The 22,885-nt window shown below is 44.5% G+C and overlaps 1 protein-coding gene across 1 annotated transcript in view; it reads right to left on the bottom strand.

Moving 5' to 3' along the window:
- Positions 1 to 7,178: 7,178 nt before the first annotated feature.
- The window catches only part of Me1 (malic enzyme 1), a 110,714-nt gene continuing 95,007 nt past the window's right edge, over positions 7,179 to 22,885 (bottom strand). Inside the window, exons 10-14 of the mRNA XM_034484066.2 lie at positions 20,029 to 20,134; positions 18,900 to 19,042; positions 17,267 to 17,440; positions 12,070 to 12,168; positions 7,179 to 8,687 (exon numbers count right to left, since the gene is read on the bottom strand). Of these exons, the coding sequence (XP_034339957.1) occupies positions 8,517 to 8,687; positions 12,070 to 12,168; positions 17,267 to 17,440; positions 18,900 to 19,042; positions 20,029 to 20,134 (693 nt within the window). The 3' untranslated portion in view covers positions 7,179 to 8,516. The remainder of the gene's footprint in view (positions 8,688 to 12,069; positions 12,169 to 17,266; positions 17,441 to 18,899; positions 19,043 to 20,028; positions 20,135 to 22,885) is intronic.

Raw genomic sequence — 22,885 nt, forward strand, 5'->3', positions numbered from 1 at the left:
TAAAACCCCTATGTGAAGTGTTTTAGTAGAACTAGATTCTAACAACAGCAGATTACAGTGAAGTCTCAGAGGTTGCCCACACTCCTGCACATAGAGATTAACATATTTGTCTCTTTAGAAAAAAAAAAGGCATGAAGTGGGTAAGATCTCCGCTCTTCTTACTCTGTCATTTGGTTAAAGGCACCTCTGGTAGTACTAGCCATATTAGTTAGTCTTATCCATGAAAAAAAGCATGGCTTGGTTCCACCCCACAGCACTTAGCTACAGAATATTTCCTGGTATTTTCCAACTGCTCCCATGTGTCAGTATGCACTTAAACATATCAACAGAGAGCTGGGGCTCACTGAGGCCGGCTCGCCAAAACCTGTGGGGGAAAGTCAAACTACATTTCAGTAATGTCAGTGCTGTCTACTTTCAAAGACTAAAATGAAAGTTCAATCATTTTTAAAACTAGTAAGGGGCTGGAGAGAGAGCTCAGTGATCAGGAGCACTGGCTGTTCTTCCAGAAGAACTAGGTTCAGTTCCTAGTACCCACCTAGGGCTCACAACTGTCTGTAACTCCAATTCCAAGGTATCTGATACCCTCTTTGGCTGCCAAGGACACCAGGCGCACATGTGGTACACAGACACACATGCAGAGTAAACACTCGTCTACCTAAGGAATTGTTAAGATCCTTAGCAAAGTAGCTTGTGCCAATCATTCTGTGGCTAAGAACCTAGCCTAAGAATTTCAGGGCATCTCCTATGTGCCAGGGCCCCTTCCCTCTCTGGTCTCAACCATCATACCCCTTTGCTGAGGAGAACTGTATTCCCCTGCTAGGTCTTAGGGATGACTTGGTCCCTTCAGGATGCCAAACTATGTGGGCAGGACTTGGTGACACACAGAGGAATACCCCAATCCCTATAAAACATGACTGGCTGCCAATGTATGCATTGAGAAACTTGTAAAAAGCTCCTGATGTCACACCTGCTATCTAGGATGGAGACACATGACCTTGGTTAGAGAGAGGACTCTAAGGCCTCATCAGATCCTTGTGTGCCCTTGAGGCTGTGGAGAGGACTCCATTGTGAAGCTCACATGAGTCTCTGCAAGGCACAAATCCCTCTGAACACTCTGGTCATTGCCTGTCTGGAAAGACATTTGCTCCCCAACTCATGTTTCAATCCCTTTTTATGACAATAGAGCTCAAACTGAGGCCTCCACACCTCATCTACATACAAGGGGAAGAAACGAGACTTTTCATCACCAAATACTCTCCATGTTTGCCAAGACTGAAAACAATATAGCATACGAATCACGTGTGTGTGTGTGTGTGTGTGTGTGTGTGTGTGTGTGTATCCTTAAACTGTCAGTCACTAAACCAGCATTCACAATTGTTAGCCCTCATTTAACTCCATTAACCCTTTGTCCTTTGAAATGAAACTATGTGCTATATACAGTTAATCCTTAGAGGATTTTCCTATGGTTGTTAGCAGAAATGGCTTCTGAAATATAAACAGCTTAAGGACTGAAATGTGGAACAAAACTGGAGGATTACATAATTGAGCAGAATACACTCAAGCCTACAAACTCACGGCTGCCTCTGGAGTTATTTCTAAGAATTTTTTTCACAATTCTGCTTTACCATGCCCAGTACTAACACCGAACAGGACTTTTAAGTGTATTACCAACAGACAGTTGTTAAAGAGGTTCGGATTTGTAAAACACCTCCTTGTGTGTGTGTGTGTGTGTGTGTGTGTGTGTGTGCACATACGTACCTTCATGCATCCATACAGAAAGAAGATTTCACTCAAAGCTCAGCACTGTATGTCCAGCACACTACTGCGTGTGTTTGCCCATCCCAACAAGAACACACACCACCCTCCCCAGTGCATACAGGGCTTTGGGGAAGGGCCTCTTCTGCATGGTTAGAAGGACGTGGAATCTGCCAGCCCCAGGTAGAGGTACTCTAGAGCTCCTGCCACGGAGCATGAATGAACTTGTAGTCCCCTGAATGACCAGCTCCTTAGCGCCTCCTCTAGGCTTCTGACCAACTTCTTGGCTTGTGAAGGTGTGTGGACCTGCCTGGGAATGAGCTGAGGTGGAACTAAAGCCAAAAAGCTGACGCCCTCAGGCCTTGTAACTCTTAACTGTACTAGGGACTGGAAACTAATAGCTTCTTTTTCTCTTTAACTCTCTGCTTTGTTTTTACTTTATATCTCTCTGTACTTTGTTAAACTTTATCATTTTCCGTGCTTTTTTTTTTTTTTTTTCTTTTTTGGTTTTTCGAGACAGGGTTTCTCTGTGTAGCCCTGGCTGTCCTGGAACTCACTTTGTATACCAGGCTGGACTCGGATTCAGAGATCTGCCTGCCTGGAGAGTCAGCCTGGGCTACACGGCCAAATACTGTCAAGAAGAGTCCACCAAACACTGAAGGCCCTCCTTTCTAGTAAGAAGAATGAAGCAGACAATGTGTCCTTCACTATGGAGGAGACATCTTCATGATCCCAGCATGGACCGAACTGTGGACTTCCACAAGACTTGGCTGAGCTGACAAGCTTTTCCTGTGTTCTCATAGCATCCATTTTCCCCACTCTGGCATGCTGTATCTTACACCAGGCATCCAGAGGACCTAACGCTTCCATTGTTTGGGGCCCCGTCAACAGATCATCATCGAGTATGTGACCACTGCTGTCCCTTGCAATGGTGAGCTGGTAAAGGCCCGGTATCAGAATGATACAGTTAATATGGCCTTGGAGGTAGACATGTTGCATACGGCAAACTGCCCAGGTGCTCTCTCCTACTGGATAAGAGGGCAGACACACTGGCTAAACTAATGGCCACCTGCTGATTAGGTCCAAGAAAGAGGGCTTGTGTACACAACAGCTTGTGTACCAAGAGGGCACTGCAGGCACCATCTAAATGTTCACAAACATACTGTCATTCTGGAAGGCCAATCTGCCTCCTGAATATGGCAGTGCTTGTGCTGAATGGAGATACACTAATAATCACATCCTTGTTTCTCTTAAAGTTCTTAAAAGCTGGACTCCATCTCTGCAAATCTCTTGGTACCTTATATCTATTTATGGGTCAAAGAGTCAATGCAGGTCTATTGTTACAGAATACAAAGATTTCAATTCTTAAGTGACAAAATGAAATTTTGTCCATTAAAAAAATAATAATTTAAGGGTGTTAAAGAGTTTGTTCATGGTTAGGAGTGTATACTGCTCTTCCAGAGGACCCAAGTTTGGTTTCTGTCACCCACATTAGAGGGTTCACAACTGCATGTAACCCCAGCTCCAGAGGATCTCAAAGTCTTTTGTGGCTTCAACAGGCATCTGAGCTCACCTGCTTCTACCTATACACATACACAACATTTAATAAAATGCAACAAAAATTAAAATACAAAGCAATTTCAAAAACTAACTTATTGTTGGAATATCAACCAGAGACAAGGTACATCGGTGCTGTCTGAGGCCTCGAGGCCCATCCCGGAGCCACTGCCCTACGCTGCATGTTTATTCGCACATTACTCTAACAAACGGAAGCCCGGAAAATATTTTTGGAAATGTATTTATAATAGTCCTACTAGGTTCATCCTGGAGGTTGTCCATTCTTCAGTGTTCCGTCCCTGACCCACTCACCGCCCCATGTCAATGGTTCTGGTGTTAAAGGACAGGCTGCAAGCTGGTGGCTGTATTGATAAGTGATTAGATCACGATGCTGCTAAACTTCATCAGATGACTAATCTATTAGTTCTTATTGATTCAGCTGTGAATGAAGAAATGGTTAATGAGAATGCGCCCTTCTGATTGGTGTTTGTTTGTTTGTTTTGAGATAGGGTTTCTCTGTGTGGCCCTGGCCATCCTGGAGGTCACTCTGTAGACCAGGCTGGCCTTGGATTCAGAGATCTGCCTGCCTGGAGAGTGCCTCTGAGTGCTGCCAACTAGCAGGTTTTGACCATAAGATAGGATTTCATTGTGTGGCTCAGGCCAGCCTTGAATTCAGGTGTGCTGTGGTTACTGGGACCCAATGCCTTTGAAGAACATATTCTGTCCTCAAACCTTTGTCTGCCTCCTGACAGAATGAGCAGTCTCTTCTGACACATGCTCCAGCAAGCGCAAGGTTTTCTCTCACCACAGTCCTGCAGTGAGAAAAGCAGTCCAGTGGCCCTGGGCTGCCTCCCCCGAAACTATGAGTCAAGTAAGGATTTCTCCTTTACACTGATTCCCTTCACATTTTCATCAGTGATTAAAGCAGACTATTCTATCTTTGTGTGGCACTTCTGTTGGCTGCTGTCGGAACACTGCTACTGCCCCTGACAAGGAGCTCTCCTATCTATGTTCTAAGCTGGGCTGTACTCAGTAGATAAGTACTCCCAAAGCACTCATCTTTCTCAGTGAGCAGCCATGCTACCTGGTTGTTAATTTTCAGACATCAATTCACGTCACCAGGCTCTGGAAAAATTCCTATAGGACAAACCAGTCTCTCCACACTGGGCCAGCTTGTATTGGTAACAAATTCCACCTGTCTGCCATTAACTGCTGCAGAATGCTGATGTTAAGTCATTTGGGGTTTTGGTTTGGGGAGTTTATATTTGTCTGTCTGTCTGTCTTGCAGTACTGGCTGGGATTGCATCCAGGGCCTTGTGCATGCTACACTATCAGTGAATTACAACCCCAGCTCCCATCTGGATAATTTCTAATGACTAGCCTTTGACGTTATTGATCTAATTGATGTTAAACCTCCAATGAATCCTTTCCACATATTTTATTTTTGAGATCTATAATGTATATTTCTTTTAAAACAGTCATTTTATTATTTTCTATATTTTTTCACATTCGCTCTCCCTCCTCCAACTCCTCCTAGATCTACCACCTGTGCATCCTGCTTGTGTTCCCCTCCCCTCCCCTCCCCTCCCCTCCCCTCCCCTCCCCTCCCCTCCCCTCCCCTCCCCAAGCCCAATTTGTGTTGCCCAAGTACTCTTGGGTGTAGAGCCTGCTCTGGAGAATGGCCAACCTAGCAGGTCACACCATTAGAGTAAACTGTCTCTTCTTCTTCCAGCAGCTATCAAATGCCAATAGCTCTTCCTCTAAGGGTGGGACTCCAGAGCGACCCATCATGCTGGGATTTTGTCTGGCTTGAACCACTGAATTCTTTATACTCTATGTTTATGATAAAATCTACATTTTGTCTTTCTCCTGAATTGTGATCACATCATCATCAATAATAATTTTCAAAGCCTTGCATGACGATGCAAGGCAGATCTGTCACTCTGTCATGCTTTTCTCAGTATAATTTTTCCTTTGTAATTGTACATTGAACTTTTTTTTTTCAAAGAGAAAGAAATTTTTTTCTTCTAAACATGAATCCGTCGTGTCATTTCTTATGGAGTCGGGGAGGGAGGCTGTGAAATTTCAGTAGAATTTATAGTGTATCAGAGTTGGGTCACAGTTTAAGCTGGTCCAGGCACTGCTTATAAAAGCAGAATTAATCTCGTGTGTTACTGGAGTGGCCTTCTATTTTCTACATATGCTAGAATGCATTTATTCACCTCCTTATGAACTTCAAACAACTGGGTTTGTGGCAGAGGCAATGTTACATGTTCAACTTATCTACTTCCTCTTGCAGTCCCAGACAAAGAAAAAAAGAAAAAAGAGAGAAGAAAGAAAATAGAGCGTGTTCCTCCAGTGCTGCCATGTGGCTGAGGGACAGCCAACAGAACATTAGGAGAAGCCCTCCCCTGTCCATGTCTTCCTGTCCCTTTGGTTACTTTGATATCCACAAGATAAAGGAAGTAGCACTAAAAAATGGAATGAAGGGCAAAAGAGATGGCTCAGTGGTTAAGAGCACTTAACCATTTCTTTCAGAAGACTGTTCTTCCAGAGGACTGGGATTCAACTCCCAGCTCCACATGGCAGCTCATAACTGTACGTAATTTCTGTTCCAAAGGATCCAACACCTTCATACTGATATGCATACAGGCAAAACACTAATGTACATAAAAATGAATAAAAAACTGTTTTAAATTAAAAAGAAAAAAAGAAAATGACTCTGTCTCCTGAGAGCTTTAAGTATAAGCCAGCAGTATACGTTACAGTGTGAGCCTTCCACTTAGCACAGCCTTACATGGGATCCTACTGAATGCATGGATTGTCCCTAGGGTGAAAGAACTTTCTCTTAAGGAATTCCAAGGTAGAGTTATAGTCTCATGCTGGATGTGATGGCACACACTGGCAATCCCAGCAGGCGGGTGGCTGAAGCAGCAGGCAGTAGGTGCACGAGACAAAGGCCAGCCTCAGGCTGGTCTGAACTGACTAAAACATCAGTGGAGAGGAGTACTGCCTTGGAAAGATTTTGGTATCAACTTGACCTAACACTTCAATAATTTTTATATTAATTATATTTTGAAGTGATATCTTAGATATATTGGTTCAATTTATTATTAACATGAATTCTCCTTTTTTAATGAAGCTACTAGAAAACTTAAGAATGCACTTGGGACACTGTTGGCTTGTCAACAGTAGAGTAGCAAAGGAGAAACAGAATGAAGACAGGCAAACATGGACTTGGACCCTGTCACCTTTGCTTATGTGCTCTGCAGGCTTGACAAGTGACTGAAACTATCAACCTCATGAGGATACCATGGACGGCATAATGGACAGCAATGCCTGATGTATAGGGGGTAAGTGTCCAACGCCTGCTTGGATATCTTCCCCTAAGAGCACAAAGAGGCCACTCATAGAATCCAGCCGCACACATGCTTACGTGCATGTTAAGTGAAGTCCACACTGGAATAAGCAATTATTAGAATATTCCAAAACTTCATAATTCCTTGGGATTGTAGACATGGCTCAGAGGTTAAATGCACTTACTGCTCTTCCAGTGGATTCTAGTTCTGTTCCCAGCACCCACAGCAGGGGGTTTACAGCCACCTGTCCCTCTAGCTCCAGGGGATCTGACACCCTCTCTGACTTCTGTGGGCACCAGAGAAAATCAGGGCAAAAAAACACATGCAGACAGACAGACAGACAGACAGACACACACACACACACACACATACACACACACAAAGTTCAAAAAAACACCTTCTTTAAAAAAATTAATAACTTTTCAAATGATCTCCTAACACTCAGCGCTATCATTGTCAAGTTCAGCGATGATATCTTAAGAAAAAAAATGACAGTTAATTACGATGTTATTCATATTCTCTAGGCTTTAATAAATCTTTTGCATAGGTAAATACATTCATTTACAACTGCCTAACAACATGGAAACAGACAAGACTAGATAGAAATTCTGAATCTTCCCCAAATAACTACACTTAGTCCAAAGTTATCATTAGAAAGTCTGTACCCTTTTAAGTCACACCTGAAAGAATCCATATCTTCACCTTCAAGGAGATCACTTTACAGAGTTGCCCATCGTAAACCCACACAGGCTTTAAAGCAACTTCAAAATCCAAAGTGTCTCTAGATACACAGAATGTTCTCGAACCTGAGCTTAGGAATTAAGGCTGTTTCTAGTCATGTCATTATCAACTTGTCCAGTAAATTAATACACCTGGGAAAAGCTTATTTCGCACAGAATTGTTTTGGTAATTAACATATTCTAATATCTGATAGAAAGGAATGCATTGGAGATGTATTTACTTATGCCATGAGCTCTCAGTCATCTGAACTAACCAGAGGGACATAGGGCAGGTGACCCTCATGGTCCCCAAGCTTGTCTGGGAACCATGGTCTTGTGCTGACACCCTTGTCGAAGGTGGGTCCTCAGGACCTTCTCAAGGACTCTCCTTGCAGCCTTTCTCACTGCCCAGGCTACACTAACAGAAACACGGCAGTGTCTCAGTAGGGCCAGGCGCTGGTCAGAGATAAGAAAGGGTGTTCTACAGAGTATTTGGGACTCATAACCTGGCAATGAGAGCCTTACTCTACGGGGTGTGACAGGGACAGAAGACAATTGTGACCTAAGGCTGTGCAGGCTGTAAACAGCAGGGAGCTTTCGCAGAGGTGTTAGGAGTTCAGGTGTACAAAAGAACAAAGCTAACGGAGGCCTGGAATAAAAGTCCTGAGAAGATTTTTCTCTAGGCCACAAAGTAGTGTTTCTACTTAGTAAACATTCAGTTACGCCTAAGGTGTGTTTACCTTTACGGTTTAAGGGAATAGTCAGGAAGAACTGTAGGCATTTACTGTGATCCAGTTCTGCTCTACTCATTACTAGTGCGGGGCTTCCACTCGCCGCCCACAGGTCAGTGAGGAACTTCTCAGCAGCAGCTACAGTAGCTTTTAAACAGAATTCGTAAAGAGATGAATCACAAGAGAAAACATAAATATCCACAGTATATTTAGTGAAACTAAACTCTAGTGTGAAGTTCATCCTAATTTATACTAATATACTCCAATGAGTTTGTTATTAAATTAAAATCGCCTTATTCTAAGCACACTATGAATCATCATAAAAGATTCTGACCCTTAAAAATCATGAAAACTTCAAGATCTTATTATTAAAGTTAAAAATTCTAGCTGTTGTGTTACTGATTGACTTTGGTCTGTATTTTCTGGACATCTTCAGGCCATGAATAACAATCAGGTAGGATCTGGTCATAATTAGTGCTGTACATCTGGGAGGAGACAAATTCTTCTTTGTTTTGGGGTTCAGGATAAACAGTGGCCATCTTTTCTTTGTATGCATCTTGCACAATCTAAAAATAAGGAAGGCATGTCATTATTTTCAAAATGAGAAGGTAACACTGAACCCAAATCAAATTTTTACCCATTTCAAAAGTTAATTTATAATTTGTGCTAAAGAAAAAGTCACGTTCATGAACAAAGAAAATGAAAATGCAGCTATGAATCAGATGCAGCAAGAGGACATGACACCAGCGACAGGGAACGCTCAGGAGCAGAGATTTACGTGTGAACACTGTCACTGTCCTCAGAGACAATGACAGGCTTCAAATCTTGACAGGCCTAACTGCGAATCAACTGAATACTGGAGTCTTCCTGCGAGCTCTCTTTCATCTTCTGGACTCAGTAACAAAGTGTCCTCTGCCCTCACTTTCCTTCCCACATTCAGATTCTGGAAACTGCAACCATGCCTACTACTCCACCATCCATACACGCACAGAGCAAGCAGATCTTCCTACCTATCTAGGCATTCCTGTGTTCCTGTCACCTCCGTCCCCACGGCAGAATTAGACATCTGGATGCTCCCAGGTACCTGACACCTGCAACCCCTCAGAGCAGCTGCCTTCCTGACACTGCTCTTCCTCCTGAGCCCCCAGTTTCTGTGCAGGCAACAGCACGGTATCCTAAGTAGTGCAGACTCTGGAATCCATGGTCCTTATTTCCTCTACCGCCCTTCGTTTTCTCACTTGCTCTTCTATGTGTTAATTCGTTTTCATTTAAATTGTCAAAATAAGCTTAAAACAGTGTGCTGTTCAGTACATAAATAATGAAAACTAAAACTGGCCGGTATAGATTGGGATATAGTATCAGAATGTTTTTTCCAAAGTACTGGTTTTGAAGACTATACCTTCAAACAGGATAAACAATAACATGTGAATCTTAAATGGTGCCGCTTCGATAATCTTGGAATAGTGTAAACTAGTGATCTTTAAAGCAGGCAGTTTAGTCTACAAGATCTATATCACACTATCTGTCCACCTTTTGACTGGTGAAACTGTGCGTGCGCTACTGACCTCTTGTGGCCAGAGGCTGCAACTGCCAACAGCACACTCCACCCAAACATAAAATGCCTAAGAGCAGAGACCCTGACCTGCCTGTTTAACCAAAACTGTTAGGGTCAAGTTTGTGTTCCCCCACATATAATCATATATGCTGGTGCAAGTTAAAATACGGCTTTTAGGACGGTCCTAATCCGTGTCACATCTGAACAACAAAGGCACCAAGGACAAGAAGACATATACAGAGAAAAACTCTAAGGACACAAGAAAGCAGCCCAAGCCAAGGACACAGACCTGAGAAGGCAAAGTTACTGACATCCTGACCTTGGTGTACAGCAGCCACAATATTAAAAAAAAAAAAAATCTGTTTTATTGAAACCACCCAGAAAGAGGTACTTGGTTACAGCAACTGTGACAGACAAATACAACAAGACCATTAAAAGGCACCAGCAGGACACAGCTCGGCTGTGTTAGAGAAAGCGTCTCTGCCTTCCTGTTGCTCATCTGTCCCTGTTGCTGTCAGTCCTGTGTTAGGCAGCTAAGACATAAGCAGGCTGGAAGGTCATTCCCTACCTTCACCATCAGCTTTAACCCCGTCCTCTCCAACCCCTGGTAAAGAAGAGGGAACAGCACCCTCCTTAGGATCTGAAACACCATGGGTGGTGGTCTGAGTGAAAGTGGCCCTGCAGGCTGCTCGTATGTTCAACTGTGTGGGAAGCATTAAGAAATATGGCACCGTTACAGGAGAAGGTCCAGTGGGGAGGACTTTCAGTCTTCAAAAGACTCTGTGTCCTGCTTGTAAGTCAAGATGTCCCTGTCATCATGGACTCTAACTCTCTGAAACCATAAGGCCAGTTAAACACTTTCTTTTATATAGCTGCCTTGGTCATACTGTTTAGTCACAGAAAAAAAAAAAGTGACTAATATACCATAGTAAGTTAGTAACCCTCTTTACAAATGGCTGAGTCAGGGACTAAAAACATCTTTTTAATAGAAATGCAGACAAGGCCAAGACCTCCTGTGCTGGTTAGCTTTATGTCAGCTCACACAAGCTAGAGTCATCTGAGAGAAGGGAACCTCAACTGAGAAACTGTCTCCATAACATCCAGCTGGAGGGAAACCTGTAAGGCATTTTCTTAATTCACTAATTAGGTTGGGGGGGGGGGGGCCCAGTCCATTGTGGATGGTGAGTCACCCTGGGCTGGTGGTACTGGGTTCTCAGTAAGAAAGCAGGCAGAGCAAGCCATGGGGAGCAAGGCAGTAAGCATCAGCCCTCCCCAACCTCTGCATCAGCTCCTGCCTCCCATCTTCCTGCCTCAGCTTCCCCTCAATGGACTGTGACTTGGGATATGATATGCACACCAAGTAAACCCTTTCCTCCACAGGTTGGTTTTGGTCAGTGTGCATGTGCACTCACCCTGCAGCCCCTCCCTCCCCGTAGCTACTCATGGAACCACTGCTCAGATGCCCACCCTCTGAGTTCTGACTGGACAGTGGACTCTTGCCTTTTCTGTTTTTCTATCTCAGGGTAAGAGGTTCTCAGTGTGTGGGTCAGCCATTGGGAACACACACTTGGGATGGCCTTAGGAACTGAGACGCTGCTCCTCTACAACACTACAGTTAGGAAGTAGAAACAAAAATCATGTTACGGTTCGGGGTCAGCACAACATGCAGAACTGCAGTAAAGGGCTACAGCATCAGGAAGGGTGAGAAGCACTGCTCTGCTCTAGCATGTCCTCCCTCCCCTCCCCTCCCCCCACTCAGTTCCTTCTAATACGCCATAAATTGTTCACCAACTGCTTGCAGTTGCCTGCTCCCTGAATCCCTAGCTCAGAAGGCACAGACTGTCTCTAGCCCTCGCCCAGCATCCTGCTCCCAGAAGCCATTAAGATTCTCCACCCAGTTGTCTTCTCCTCAAACCCTAACTCCCCATGTCCCTTTTGATTCAGAGTGAATTCTTTTCTCTACAGGATTAAGAACTTGCCCAAGGGGCCATGAGTCCTGACACTGTCTCCTTTGTCCTCAGCCTTTCAAGATGTTCTCAGTCCTAGTCTGGTTTGTGGTGTTGGCAGGAGGTTCCAGGTGTAGTCACTCTAGTCAGTCTATAGAAGCCACGTAAGTATCTGTATAGAATAGCTACAATACGGTGAGCTGTGAGCAGCCTGACTAAAGGAATGGAATACAAGTCACAGGAGGAAAATGGACAAAGAAATCTGTGACTCGTCCTCAGTTTCCATCTTCTGAGGTTAAATGCAACTCCCCAGCGGTCCCTGTCACTGTGTCTGGTTCCCCTGAGTCCTAGAAATGAACACACATGCCAAGCAAACACGTCAAATAGTAAAGCACACATTCAGCAAAAGAAGAGAGGAAGGGAAGTAACGAGGCTGCACTGCCTCACCTTTACTGCGATTTTCAAGGAAACATCTCGAATGGTATTCAAAGGAGGATAGAGCCGGCCTTCTTCTAGGTGTTTATCTGACACTTGCTGAGATATCACCTTAAAGAGAAAACGAATAAAAAGGTTTATACATCACATGATTCATGGTGGCAATCATACAGACAACTAAAGCAATGGCCACATACGGAAACTATTACATGAAAATGACCGCCTAGTATCATGGCCCTTTATCAACAGAAAAGCTGAGCCATGGCAACCGCTGGGATCACACTGAGCGTGAGACAGAAAAGAGGATCCAGGTGTCTTCTTGGTTGAATGCCTTCACACTGAACAATTCCTGGAGAACCACTGAAAATAAAGGGGGATAAAGAAGTCATGGAAAGGGAGCCTGGAAACAGGAGGGTGGTCGGTCATGACACACCCGATGTTAGTCTCCACTCCAAAGCCACACAGGGAGTACAGCAGGGGGCTAAGAGAGCCTGCTCAGTCACACTCACTAAGGAGGACTTAAATTTTACCCAGACTCTTGGCCATCTGCTTACCTAACCAATCTCCCCAGTATCTCTCCCTATACTACTCCCTAGCTCTGGACAGAGTTAACCAATCAAGTCAGTTAGTCAGTCTCTATCTGCCTCTTTGTGTGTCTGTCTCTGTCTCTGTCTCTGACTCTGTCTCTGTCTCTCTCTCTCTCTCTCTCTCTCTCTCTCTCTCTCTCTCTCTGGACCAAACCTGGGGCTTTGTGCATAGCACTCTCCCACTGAGCTACATACTCTATCAATATCTTAAATATTCTTTAATTGTGCTTATTTATTTTTTCATTATTTATCCAGATTACTATTATAAACATACAGGGAAAAAACAAGAAATAGAAATTTTGGGGTGCATCGTAACCTCTACGCATGTGACCTGGGATCAGAAAGCCTACTTCATCCTAGAGACTGAGCTGCCATTCTTTTTGAAACAGGAAGCTCTGGCTGACTGGCAACTGGTTAGTGAAACCAGGCTGATGTTAAAGTCAGAGATCCACCTGCCTCTGCCTCAGGCAGTTATTTCAAAGATGTGTTTGGTTCCATCAGCATACCAATCAGACTGTGCAGAGGCACAGACCCTCCTGGGAGATCTCCAGGTCAGTGAGGTAACAGCACAGAACAAAAGGTGACACTGCAACACTGCAGGAAGCACCTAGGTTGCAGGAGAAGTGAGTGCTAACCAAGACACAGTGGCAGGAGGCTAACAGATGGGGTGGGCTTGACTGTGGAACTGAGAAGAAACCAGGAAACAGAGAGACAGACAGACAGACAGACAGACACACCTGCACACACACACACACCCACACCCACACACACACACTGGGAGGAAGGGATGGAGGGAGGGAGAGACCAAGGCATGAAGGGAGGGAAGGAGGAAAAGAGAGAAAGACAGAGACAGAGAAACACAACACACTCTCCCTCTCTCCCTCCCCCCCTCACTGCCCACATCATGGAGACCCTCTTATGTGAACTGAAGACAAAGTGCCCTGAACCTGGGAGCAAAGCACCTCTGTAGAGAAAGGAGAATGGCATATTCTCATTGCCAACCACTGGCGCTGGGGTGGCTGAGAACTGCCCATGGCCATCCAGGCAGAGGCTGAGAGGCATTAATCAACAGCACAACTAACTCTGGATTGGTGAGACTTCTTACATAAAATGATAGCCTAGGGTCGTGGTTTGAGTAAGTGTTAAGGCCCAGGTAACTGCCGCCTGTCTAGCTGTTCGTGCTGTCACTATGTTACAAGGAAATGTTCTCATGTGCTGTTACTGGGAAGCTTCCTCATGCCTGAGTTGAATGCATATTCTGTAATGTTCTGTGCTTTGGTGTTCTTGGAAACCAATCACAATAGAAGTCAGTGTGTAGTTAGCCACAGTAAGCTGAGACTTGAACCGACTGCCAGGCAGCACTTCCTGTACCTGTGTGTGAGCTTTTACGGGTTTTGTCATTATAAGCTGCCCCTGGGATGGACCCCAACATAAGATAGTTGCACCAATATAAGAAGCTATTTGGAAGAAGACTTCCATTTTGAGGCGGGTCAAGGTTTTAATTTCCCAAGACCTCTCTGGAAATTGACATCCTATTTGGCAGAATAAGAAATGTGTGTGGGTAACTGACATCTGGTTGGCAAGTTAAGACACCAATGTTCGGCATCAAGGCAAGGCTCCTGCCAGAGCAAGTAACCCAACCAAGGGGAGAAGGATGAATGTACAACAGGCACGTATTCCTAAAGAAACCCCAGCCCTAGATCACGATTGGCAAAACAACTTTGCTCAGATTGCTTGTGGATTTCAAGGCTTAACTAAAAGCTCTGTAGGATCCTGGCTCATGGTTGCAGCCAGTTCCCCAGCCTGGTCCAAGGCCCCATCCATCAGTCTGGACAAATGCTCAATAAACTATCCCTGTCTGACTGAGATCGGTGTTCGTGTGGTTTATGAGGCAACTTGTGAACTCCAACAATAACAGTGATGCCGACAGACTCCAGTATCTGCAGGTCTGGTCCTCAGTGGAAGAACTGTTTGGAAGGGCTGGAAAATACAGACCTGGAGGAGGTGTGTCAAAGGGAGTGGGCTCTGAGCTTTCAAAAGCCCGTGCCAGGCCTGTGTCTCTGTCTCTGTGTGTCTGTATGTCTTTCTTCCCTCCCCCTCTCTTTCTCTCCCTCTCTCCCTCACCCTGTCTCTCTGCACCCTTGCCTACCTACATACTGTCATGCTCCCTGCCATGATGTAATGGGCTAGCCCTCTGAAATTCTATTCTTTCTTTTATAAGAGTTGCCTCGATCACAGTGTCTTTTCACAGCAACAGAACACTAAGACACCTAGACTTAGAGACTATTGGTCCTGATTATATAATAAACTCATTTAACTAATTATTTTCTTGCTTTTGTGACATAGTAGTAAACACAGTTTTTCCTTTGACCCAGAGAAAGTAACCAGGGTTCTAAACTTTAAACATGGAGACATTAAATGTTTATTACTGAAGTGGGCATGCCATTTCCCACAGAACAGAGGGAGGAATCAGCCACTCATAATGACAACTACTCCTTACCAGAGCTCAGGTAGGAACAGCTCACAGGTTGTTGGGTTTTCCTCATTTATGGATCTAGGGACTAGTGAGGAGTGTCAGGTAGTTCCTGATCTACAGAAGAGACAAGCATCCAGCTGGGTGTCCTGGTACACACCTTTAATCCCTACACTCAGGAGTCAGAGGTACACTCGCGCACGCACGCACACACACACACACACACACACACACACACACTCAGTCTTCATTAAAAAAGAGATGAAGAAACAAGGAAAGCAAGTAGGGGAGTGTTGTATGAGCAAGGCGAGAGCTGTGAAGACGCAGCTGAGAGAAAACTAGCAGTGAGAGCCATGTTACCATGGCACTGTTGTCTTTTCCTTTATTTGGTTCAAGCTGACCTGGAGCTCTTTGTGTAGCCAAGACTGGCCTTAACCTTGAAATCCCACATCCAGACCCATCACCGGAAATGCTGGGTTACACGTATGAATGAGCTGCCATACCCAGTGGGGAGTCTGGGGGTCACCGTGTAATTCTGGGTGACATGAAACTTTCTATGTACACCAGACTCTTCTTGAATTCACAGAGATGCACTTGGTCCTGCCTCCAGAGAGCGGAGATTAAAACCCATGAACCTTTGGCAAGTGATCATTAATTGCCATTTGTGAAATGAGAAATAAGACATATTTACTTGACATTGTCACTAGAGGGTGCTAGAGTTACAGGAAGAACGCATGGGCTCAAGCATTAAGATCCTAATTCTTTTCCTAAAAGAAATGGTTGTACTTTTTGTAAAAACCTTAAAATGCTCTTAGTAATTACATATATTGAATTTGTCAATGTTTTTTGAGCTAAAGAGAAACAAGCCAGACACATCAAATGTCATACTTTTAACACTGTAAAGAAAATGCCTGAAAACACTACAACTTCCAGGCATCTATCCCAGAGAGAGACAGGAGCCATCCAGGCTGGGCTCTAGATTGCACTGCTGCCTCTGGAATCTGCCCCTGCTTTGGGTTCCTCTTCACAGTGCAAAGCTCAGTATGTTTGCTGGAAAATGCAGTCAGGTTTCACATACCTCAGTTCAGCTATTATTTTCTAATTTGCTTAATTAAAAAATATTTAATTTGTTGAGGAGAAATTGACAACTTCTAGCTTATAGATTGTATTCTGCCCCAAATAGGGAACACAGTTACAACAGGATCAGCATGCTACTTATCATGGTTACAAATATATGCCCACCTACAGTCACCATCCTGCTGAGGCTTGGGACGCAAAGGGAGCTGATTACAGCTGTAAGCTCACAGGATCTTCTGCATCAGAAAGAATGACTCTTTGTTTCTGAGCTGGAGCTTCATGTTCTCTCCACCAGTGTCTATGAAACTATGGCTAATTTGTTAGCTTGCAGCTGGGTAAAAATCAGTTCTCAGCTGCACACGATTGTCAGGTAGGTGGGCTCTGTGACATCCTGAGGGACCCTCCTGAAATCCTATTCCAGACCTGACAACTATCAGCAGTTTCCCAAAACAATCTTCATTGCATTTGTATTATTTATGGGGAGTGGCACATGCATACCATGACACACATGTGGAAATCAGAGACCAAGCTGCAAGAGATTTTTCTTCTATACTATGTAAGTTCTGAGCACTGAATTTAACTCATCAGTGCAGGCAGTAAGCACCTCTACCCACTGAACCTCCTCATCAGCCCCGTCAGTGAGCACAGGAACATACAGTGCCCTGTTTCAATCTCACTTCTGCTTCGAGACTAGTGTAACTTTTATTTTCTGTTCTGAAAAGGCAATAACAGACACTTCTACTACACTGTGTCAGACTTCAAAATGCCATTATTTAGAAAGGCTCACAATGGAGAAATGTTACGTACCAACATTTGGAAAAAGAAAATGCTTTTAGTTGTTTCACTGATGTCCTAAAAGTTCATTAGTAGGAGAAGGCAAATAAAAGATTCCTCCTTTAAAATGAAACCTAGTCACTACTGAGGAAAAGTCCCCCAGTGATGCTTAGAAACCTGCTACCCACCCCTAATCCCTACTTAGCATTCTTCACACTTGACAGAAGCTGTGACACTAAATAAATAAGAGCCTGTGCTGAGCAAATCCAGCCTTGGCATACACCAGCATTCACAGTACCTCAGCAGTGGTGAGGAAGACCTTATCAGCAATGTGTCTCAGTCCGCAGGCCACTACCCCAAGAGCAACTCCAGGGAACACGTAGGAATTGTTGCCTTGGCCAGGAAACAGAGTCCGTCCATCTGGGAGAGTGACTGGATCAAAAGGACTGCCGCTGGCAAAGATTGCACGCCCCTGCAACACAGACACACGCTACTCATAAGAGAAGTGGGTACCTGAGGACAGAAGCATCTGAAGGAGGGTTAGGAATGTCTGGAGCTCAACTCCTGGTGAGCCCGGGTGCTGTGCTGGTGGTGCTGTCAGGGGGTCAGGATGGTGTGCTTTTTACTGTTCTCTATATTAATCTGCCCAGGAGTGGGCACAGCACAGGATTCCCTAAGGCAGCCACTCTGTTCTCTGCAGTGGTCCGACCACAGGCCCAGCAGCCACATCTGTAGAGACTTCTAACTGCAAATGCCTGAAGAGAACATCAAGAGGTTCCTAGAATTTAATTTAATTTAAATGCTAGGTTAGAACTGAATGTCCAGTTTCTTGGTGACTTTCAGTGGTTTACAATACAGAACATTAAGTGAGATCTGAGAGTGGACTGAGGCCATCTACTTGTGACACACTGAAAGTTTAGTATAGCTATGTAGGCTGACCAAACGTTATGTATGTGCATGGCAGGAGCTCTAGGCTAACAAGGACCGCTGACATACACAGAAACCGAACAATTAATTACACACTTGCTGATCCAGGACCTCCTGCGTGCAAGTACTACACTACAATTCAGTTACTGCTCAAGGGCCATGTGTTCTCCCTTGTGGATTTAAATCTATGGAAGAGTGTGAAGAAAACGCAACCTGTATATGAGAGAGATTAAAATGACTCAGATACCGATTGCCATCCCAGATAAGAAAGCAAAGTCATGGAGTGGCTCCCTGTCAAAACCACGATTAGCTCCAGTGAAGAAGGCTTGAAACGCTATTACAGAAGAGCCTCCGAGCTCTGGCTCGCACAGTGTGTCATGACTTTGTGCTCTGTTCACATTCTCTACTCTAGTTTATATTTCCAAAATAAAAGTTTTAGATGCATAAAACGAAATTTCATTTTTGTTATGACATTCTCACGTCTTTGAGAAGAGCAAAAGGCCTCCTGCCAACCTATCAGTCAAATATATGTTAGTACAAGCGCAGTATCAAATTAACTTTTTATTTTTAAAACAGCGAAGTATTGAGTGCTGAGGATTCTATGCCAGTCTGGCTGGGTATCAGCAGAGCCGCCCAGATCCTCCACCCATGACATCAAAATCCAAACCCAAAATTTAGCTAAGCAAAAATTAAACTGTGGTTTCATTTTGTATGCCTCAGTGCTTAGAAACAGCTAAAGATATCTTCATAACCACCCAAAGCTAAGTTCTTTCCCTTTAATTTTTTTTATATTTAAATCTTTCTTTCCAAGTCACTCAAGAAATGCTATTCACAAAAATATACGAAGTTGATATATTTCCTGAGGATGAGAAAGGGGCGTCAACACTGGAGAAGAGTCTTTCATGCATCTTTCAGTTCTGATGGAGGAAGTCTGATGTCAAGAGCAGGTGATCAACACCTTGAGCAACCCAGCTTCCTGGAATGACCGACACTTGATCGCTCACCTTGGTCACTTTATAGCACTGCTCTGCTGAACACTCAGCTTTGCTGGTCGGATTACTCAAAGCAAAGATGATCGGCCGCTCGTTGAAGTCGGCCATATCCTTGAGAATTTGTTCCGTGAAAGCACCACCAATTGCAGCGACTCCTACGAAGGAAACAAGACATGGGGGATCAGAACTGTATCACGGATTAGCTCTTCCAAAAGGCCCTAAACAGTGAGCTATGGCAGCTCATTTCTAACAGGCCTGGAACAAAGCCCAGAATGTTCACACTGAAGCCTAATCATGAAACAATGTTCTCAAGGGCAAGAATCTGCAGGGCTACAAAGCAACCCGTACCTTTATAAATCACAGCTAGGACACAGGACTCACAAATCAGAAGTCCTGGTCAATCATTAGGAATTGTGGTTACAAGCATTTCTGTCCTGTCCTCCAGGCTCCACTTCCCAGAGCTGGAATGCGGTGGGAGGGATGTGTAACATGCACAGCTACACACTACACACCGTACTGAGCACACAAAGAACTACTTGAGAATATGAGGAAGAATGGAGTGATATGTGAAGTGCAAGCCCTGGATTGGAGGAAGACAGAGCCCCTGGATCTCAGCGTGAGTGGTATACTGTGGGCATGGCTCCTCATGGCAAGGCCGTCCTGTGCACCACAGGACTGTCTCCCACCATCACAGACCTCTACCCACTACAGTTGGGCCTTCCCTTCCCTTTTCTTTTGTTTCCTTCTCTTCCTTTTCTTTCTTTCCTTTCCCTTCCCTTCCCTTTCTTTCCTTTCTTCCTCCACAATCCCCTTCACACTGAAGACAACTAAAACCCGACTCAGTGTTCTGGGGGGAGTTTCCCGCACACTCAGGAAGGGCTGTCTACCTGCATAATGAAGCCTGGAAAGGGCTGAGTGTGGCAGATGTCAGCAGGCTGACACAGCACAGGGCCACGCACTTCAGCTCGGATCCAGAATACACACTAGGAAGGCAGAACTCAGTTACACCTCAGGGCCTATGAGGACCCCGCAAGTCGAGTGTGTCCATTTTCTTTTTGGATTCCAAAGGTTTAGAATTTTTAAAAAGCAAAACAATGCTAATTAGGTCAAATTAAAGGAAAAAGAGTAGAAAATCATTTACCTATGAGGGCAGTTGGTTTTATCTTTTGAACAATGGCTTCTAGGTTCTTCATTTCTTCATGTTCCTGGGCAAACACCTCTTTCTCTTCTGTGAGAGAAGCACGCCCCTGAGAAATGCAAATGGGAAGTCAAAATATTGGGGCTGTGTGGACCAAAGTCACAGCTAACATTACACTCTCCGCCCTGTGTCCTATGCATGCCATCTGTTCAAGAAGCCCCCTGTCTAACGGCCACCACATTATTTAACTTGTCCCTTCTGGTTTTTCTAGAAAGGGTTTCCCTGGATATCCCTGGCTGTCCTGAAACTCACTCTGTAGAGCAGGCTGGCCTCAAACTCACAGAGCTCTGCTTGCCTCTGCCTCTGCCTCCCTAGAGCTGGGTTTAAAGGTGCACTCCACCATCACCGCCCAGCAAATATTCACATGGCAGATGGTGTCCCAGACAGTGGTGACAGAGCAGTGAGGAAAACAAATCAAATGAGAGCTTTGAGACATAGGCCACACATATTAATTGCTATTTTACACATGAGGACACAGGTTCAGAGACTTTGAGTGATCCACCTTATGACAGGGATTGTCTGCAGCTGCCTTCCCACCACAGCACAGAACTGCCCTGCAAGAGCAGTTTTCCAAATGCTGCATGCCAGACGGAACGCAAACTGTCAGGCCTGAAGCTGGTGCACTCACTCTCCTTGTTTTAAAGCCTGTGCACATGTATGAGGCAGATACGGACTCACACTGAAGAAGTTAAGAGCCACACAACCAGCAGCAGCAGTGCTGTCCACTCTGACCCAGAGAGGTGTGAAAAGAAACCACTGTTGTCTTCCATCCAGATGTTGCGATTACTGAGAACACGCATTAGGCTACAACACTGCATCAATACTGACTGTGTGTTACCATCTGTTAACCTAACATCACTCCTAATGACGTTAGAAATGGATGGATCCTCTTTAGTTTACTAAATCAATGCTTCTGCAACTCCTCCTCCTCCTCAGCTCCCTCCTGGTAGGTGGCAAATATTATCTTGCCTTTTTAGAAAGAGAAAAGTAATTCTTATCATGAAAACAACAACAACAAAATTTGGAATCATTTGTTAGTTATGGTTTTTAATATCTAAACCATTTCTGAACAATTTCTAAAAGCAGTGTGAACTAAAATTCATGGTTAGTTTGAGTCTTACACAGTAAAATTTCCAGTAGAGATACCAAATAAATTTCTGGCTTGTGAAGGCATATTTCCTGGGAACAGTAACTCAGCTGCAAGCATTCTAAACAAAACATGATACAATTCTGGCTTACTTTTCTCCACAGAAATGCACCCTCGGTTGCAGTTGCAAAGGCAAGAAACCAGCCTATGCTCATTTGTCCTAGGAGACAAATGCTACAGAACTCCACATAGCTCTCAACCTGACCTCTATGCAAAAGGTCAAAGGCCAAGCTAAATCCACCGCTTTCCTCAGCTTGCATGTCTGTTCAGTGTCTGCTAAATGAATGCACCCTCACTACAGGCTATGAAGAATGCAAACAACAAAGTGTCAGTCACAGGGCTCTTCTGGAAACATGTAGTCACAGTATTCTAGCTGAGGTGGGCACAGCATGAGATACCAGTGTGGCAGCCTGGCAACAGATAGGTGCTAAGTACCAGGAAGTAGCCAACCACTGTAGGCCAACTCCCCTGTTTGTGAGATTGAGTCCTTGCACTGGCAATGAGGACAGAGGCCTTTCCTAATGCAAATCTGCATCACAAAAACTGTTCTCCAAACCTCTACATGAGCCTCCCTCTCAGGGATTTGCCTTTCTGGCTGTCTCTACAGTTGAGGGAACCTGTCTAACTGCACCACCTTCTCTAACAGAGAAAAACAGATTCCTAAGCTCCAGCCATCCAGGGGTGGTAGAGTCCTTAAGGATGCCAAGGAAATGGCTCCCACGCAGAGAACTAACCACTGAACCATCTGCCCACTGGTACCTTCATATGCCAGCTTTTTAGTTTCCACTTGTAAAATGGAAATATTAAAATGTTTAGGAAAGTGTCTATATGTTGTACTTATATATTCAATAAAATCAATAATTTTGATTTATTACATGCTTGCTTATTTAATGCAGGTGCTTATTTAATGGGGGTGGATCCCAGGGCCTTCCTATGCTGGGGAGATGCTGCACCTCCATGTTGTAGCCTATAACTATGCTGTATTACTTTATGTCCAAATACTGGAAACCTTCCCACGAGGTGCTAGCGAATTCCATCAACACTCACTCTCCTGGACCTTGGTTGTTTTGTTTTGTCTACTGTTTTCTATTTCTCACGTTTAGTGATAGCACTTCCATTTAGTCTGTAATAAATACAGGATTGACCTTCCACATAAAGGCTGCACTCACTAGATTCTTTGCAGCCTGAAGTAACATCAATACCTTCTGGACAGATGGAAGGACGGAAACTTCTCAATTACTGAATTATGACCTTAACAAGCAATGATTCACAGAACCCCAGCACCTTCCCCACCCCTCGGTGGGTAGCAGAGACAGCTGTGAAGCATCTTGCTCCCAGCACATCCAAAGTCGGTCTACATCTGTCTATACTACCAGATGATACTCCTGCCTCTCTACCACCATGCATGGAGGTTTCCTGGCACGGTTTCATTTTTTTTTTTTTTTTTTTCCGAGACAGGGTTTCTCTGTGTAGCCCTGGCTGTCCTGGAACTCACTCTGTAGACCAGGCTGGCCTTGAACTCAGAAATCCACCTGTCTCTGCCTCTCAAGTGCTGGGATTAAAGGGGTGCGCCACCACCGCCCGGCCCACACGGTTTCATTTAAAGAGGAATTTCTTCATTTAGATATAATACGAAAACAATACCAAGGAGAC

Source organism: Arvicanthis niloticus, chromosome 21, assembly GCF_011762505.2.
Source record: "Arvicanthis niloticus isolate mArvNil1 chromosome 21, mArvNil1.pat.X, whole genome shotgun sequence".
NCBI classification, from domain to species: Eukaryota; Metazoa; Chordata; class Mammalia; order Rodentia; family Muridae; genus Arvicanthis; species Arvicanthis niloticus.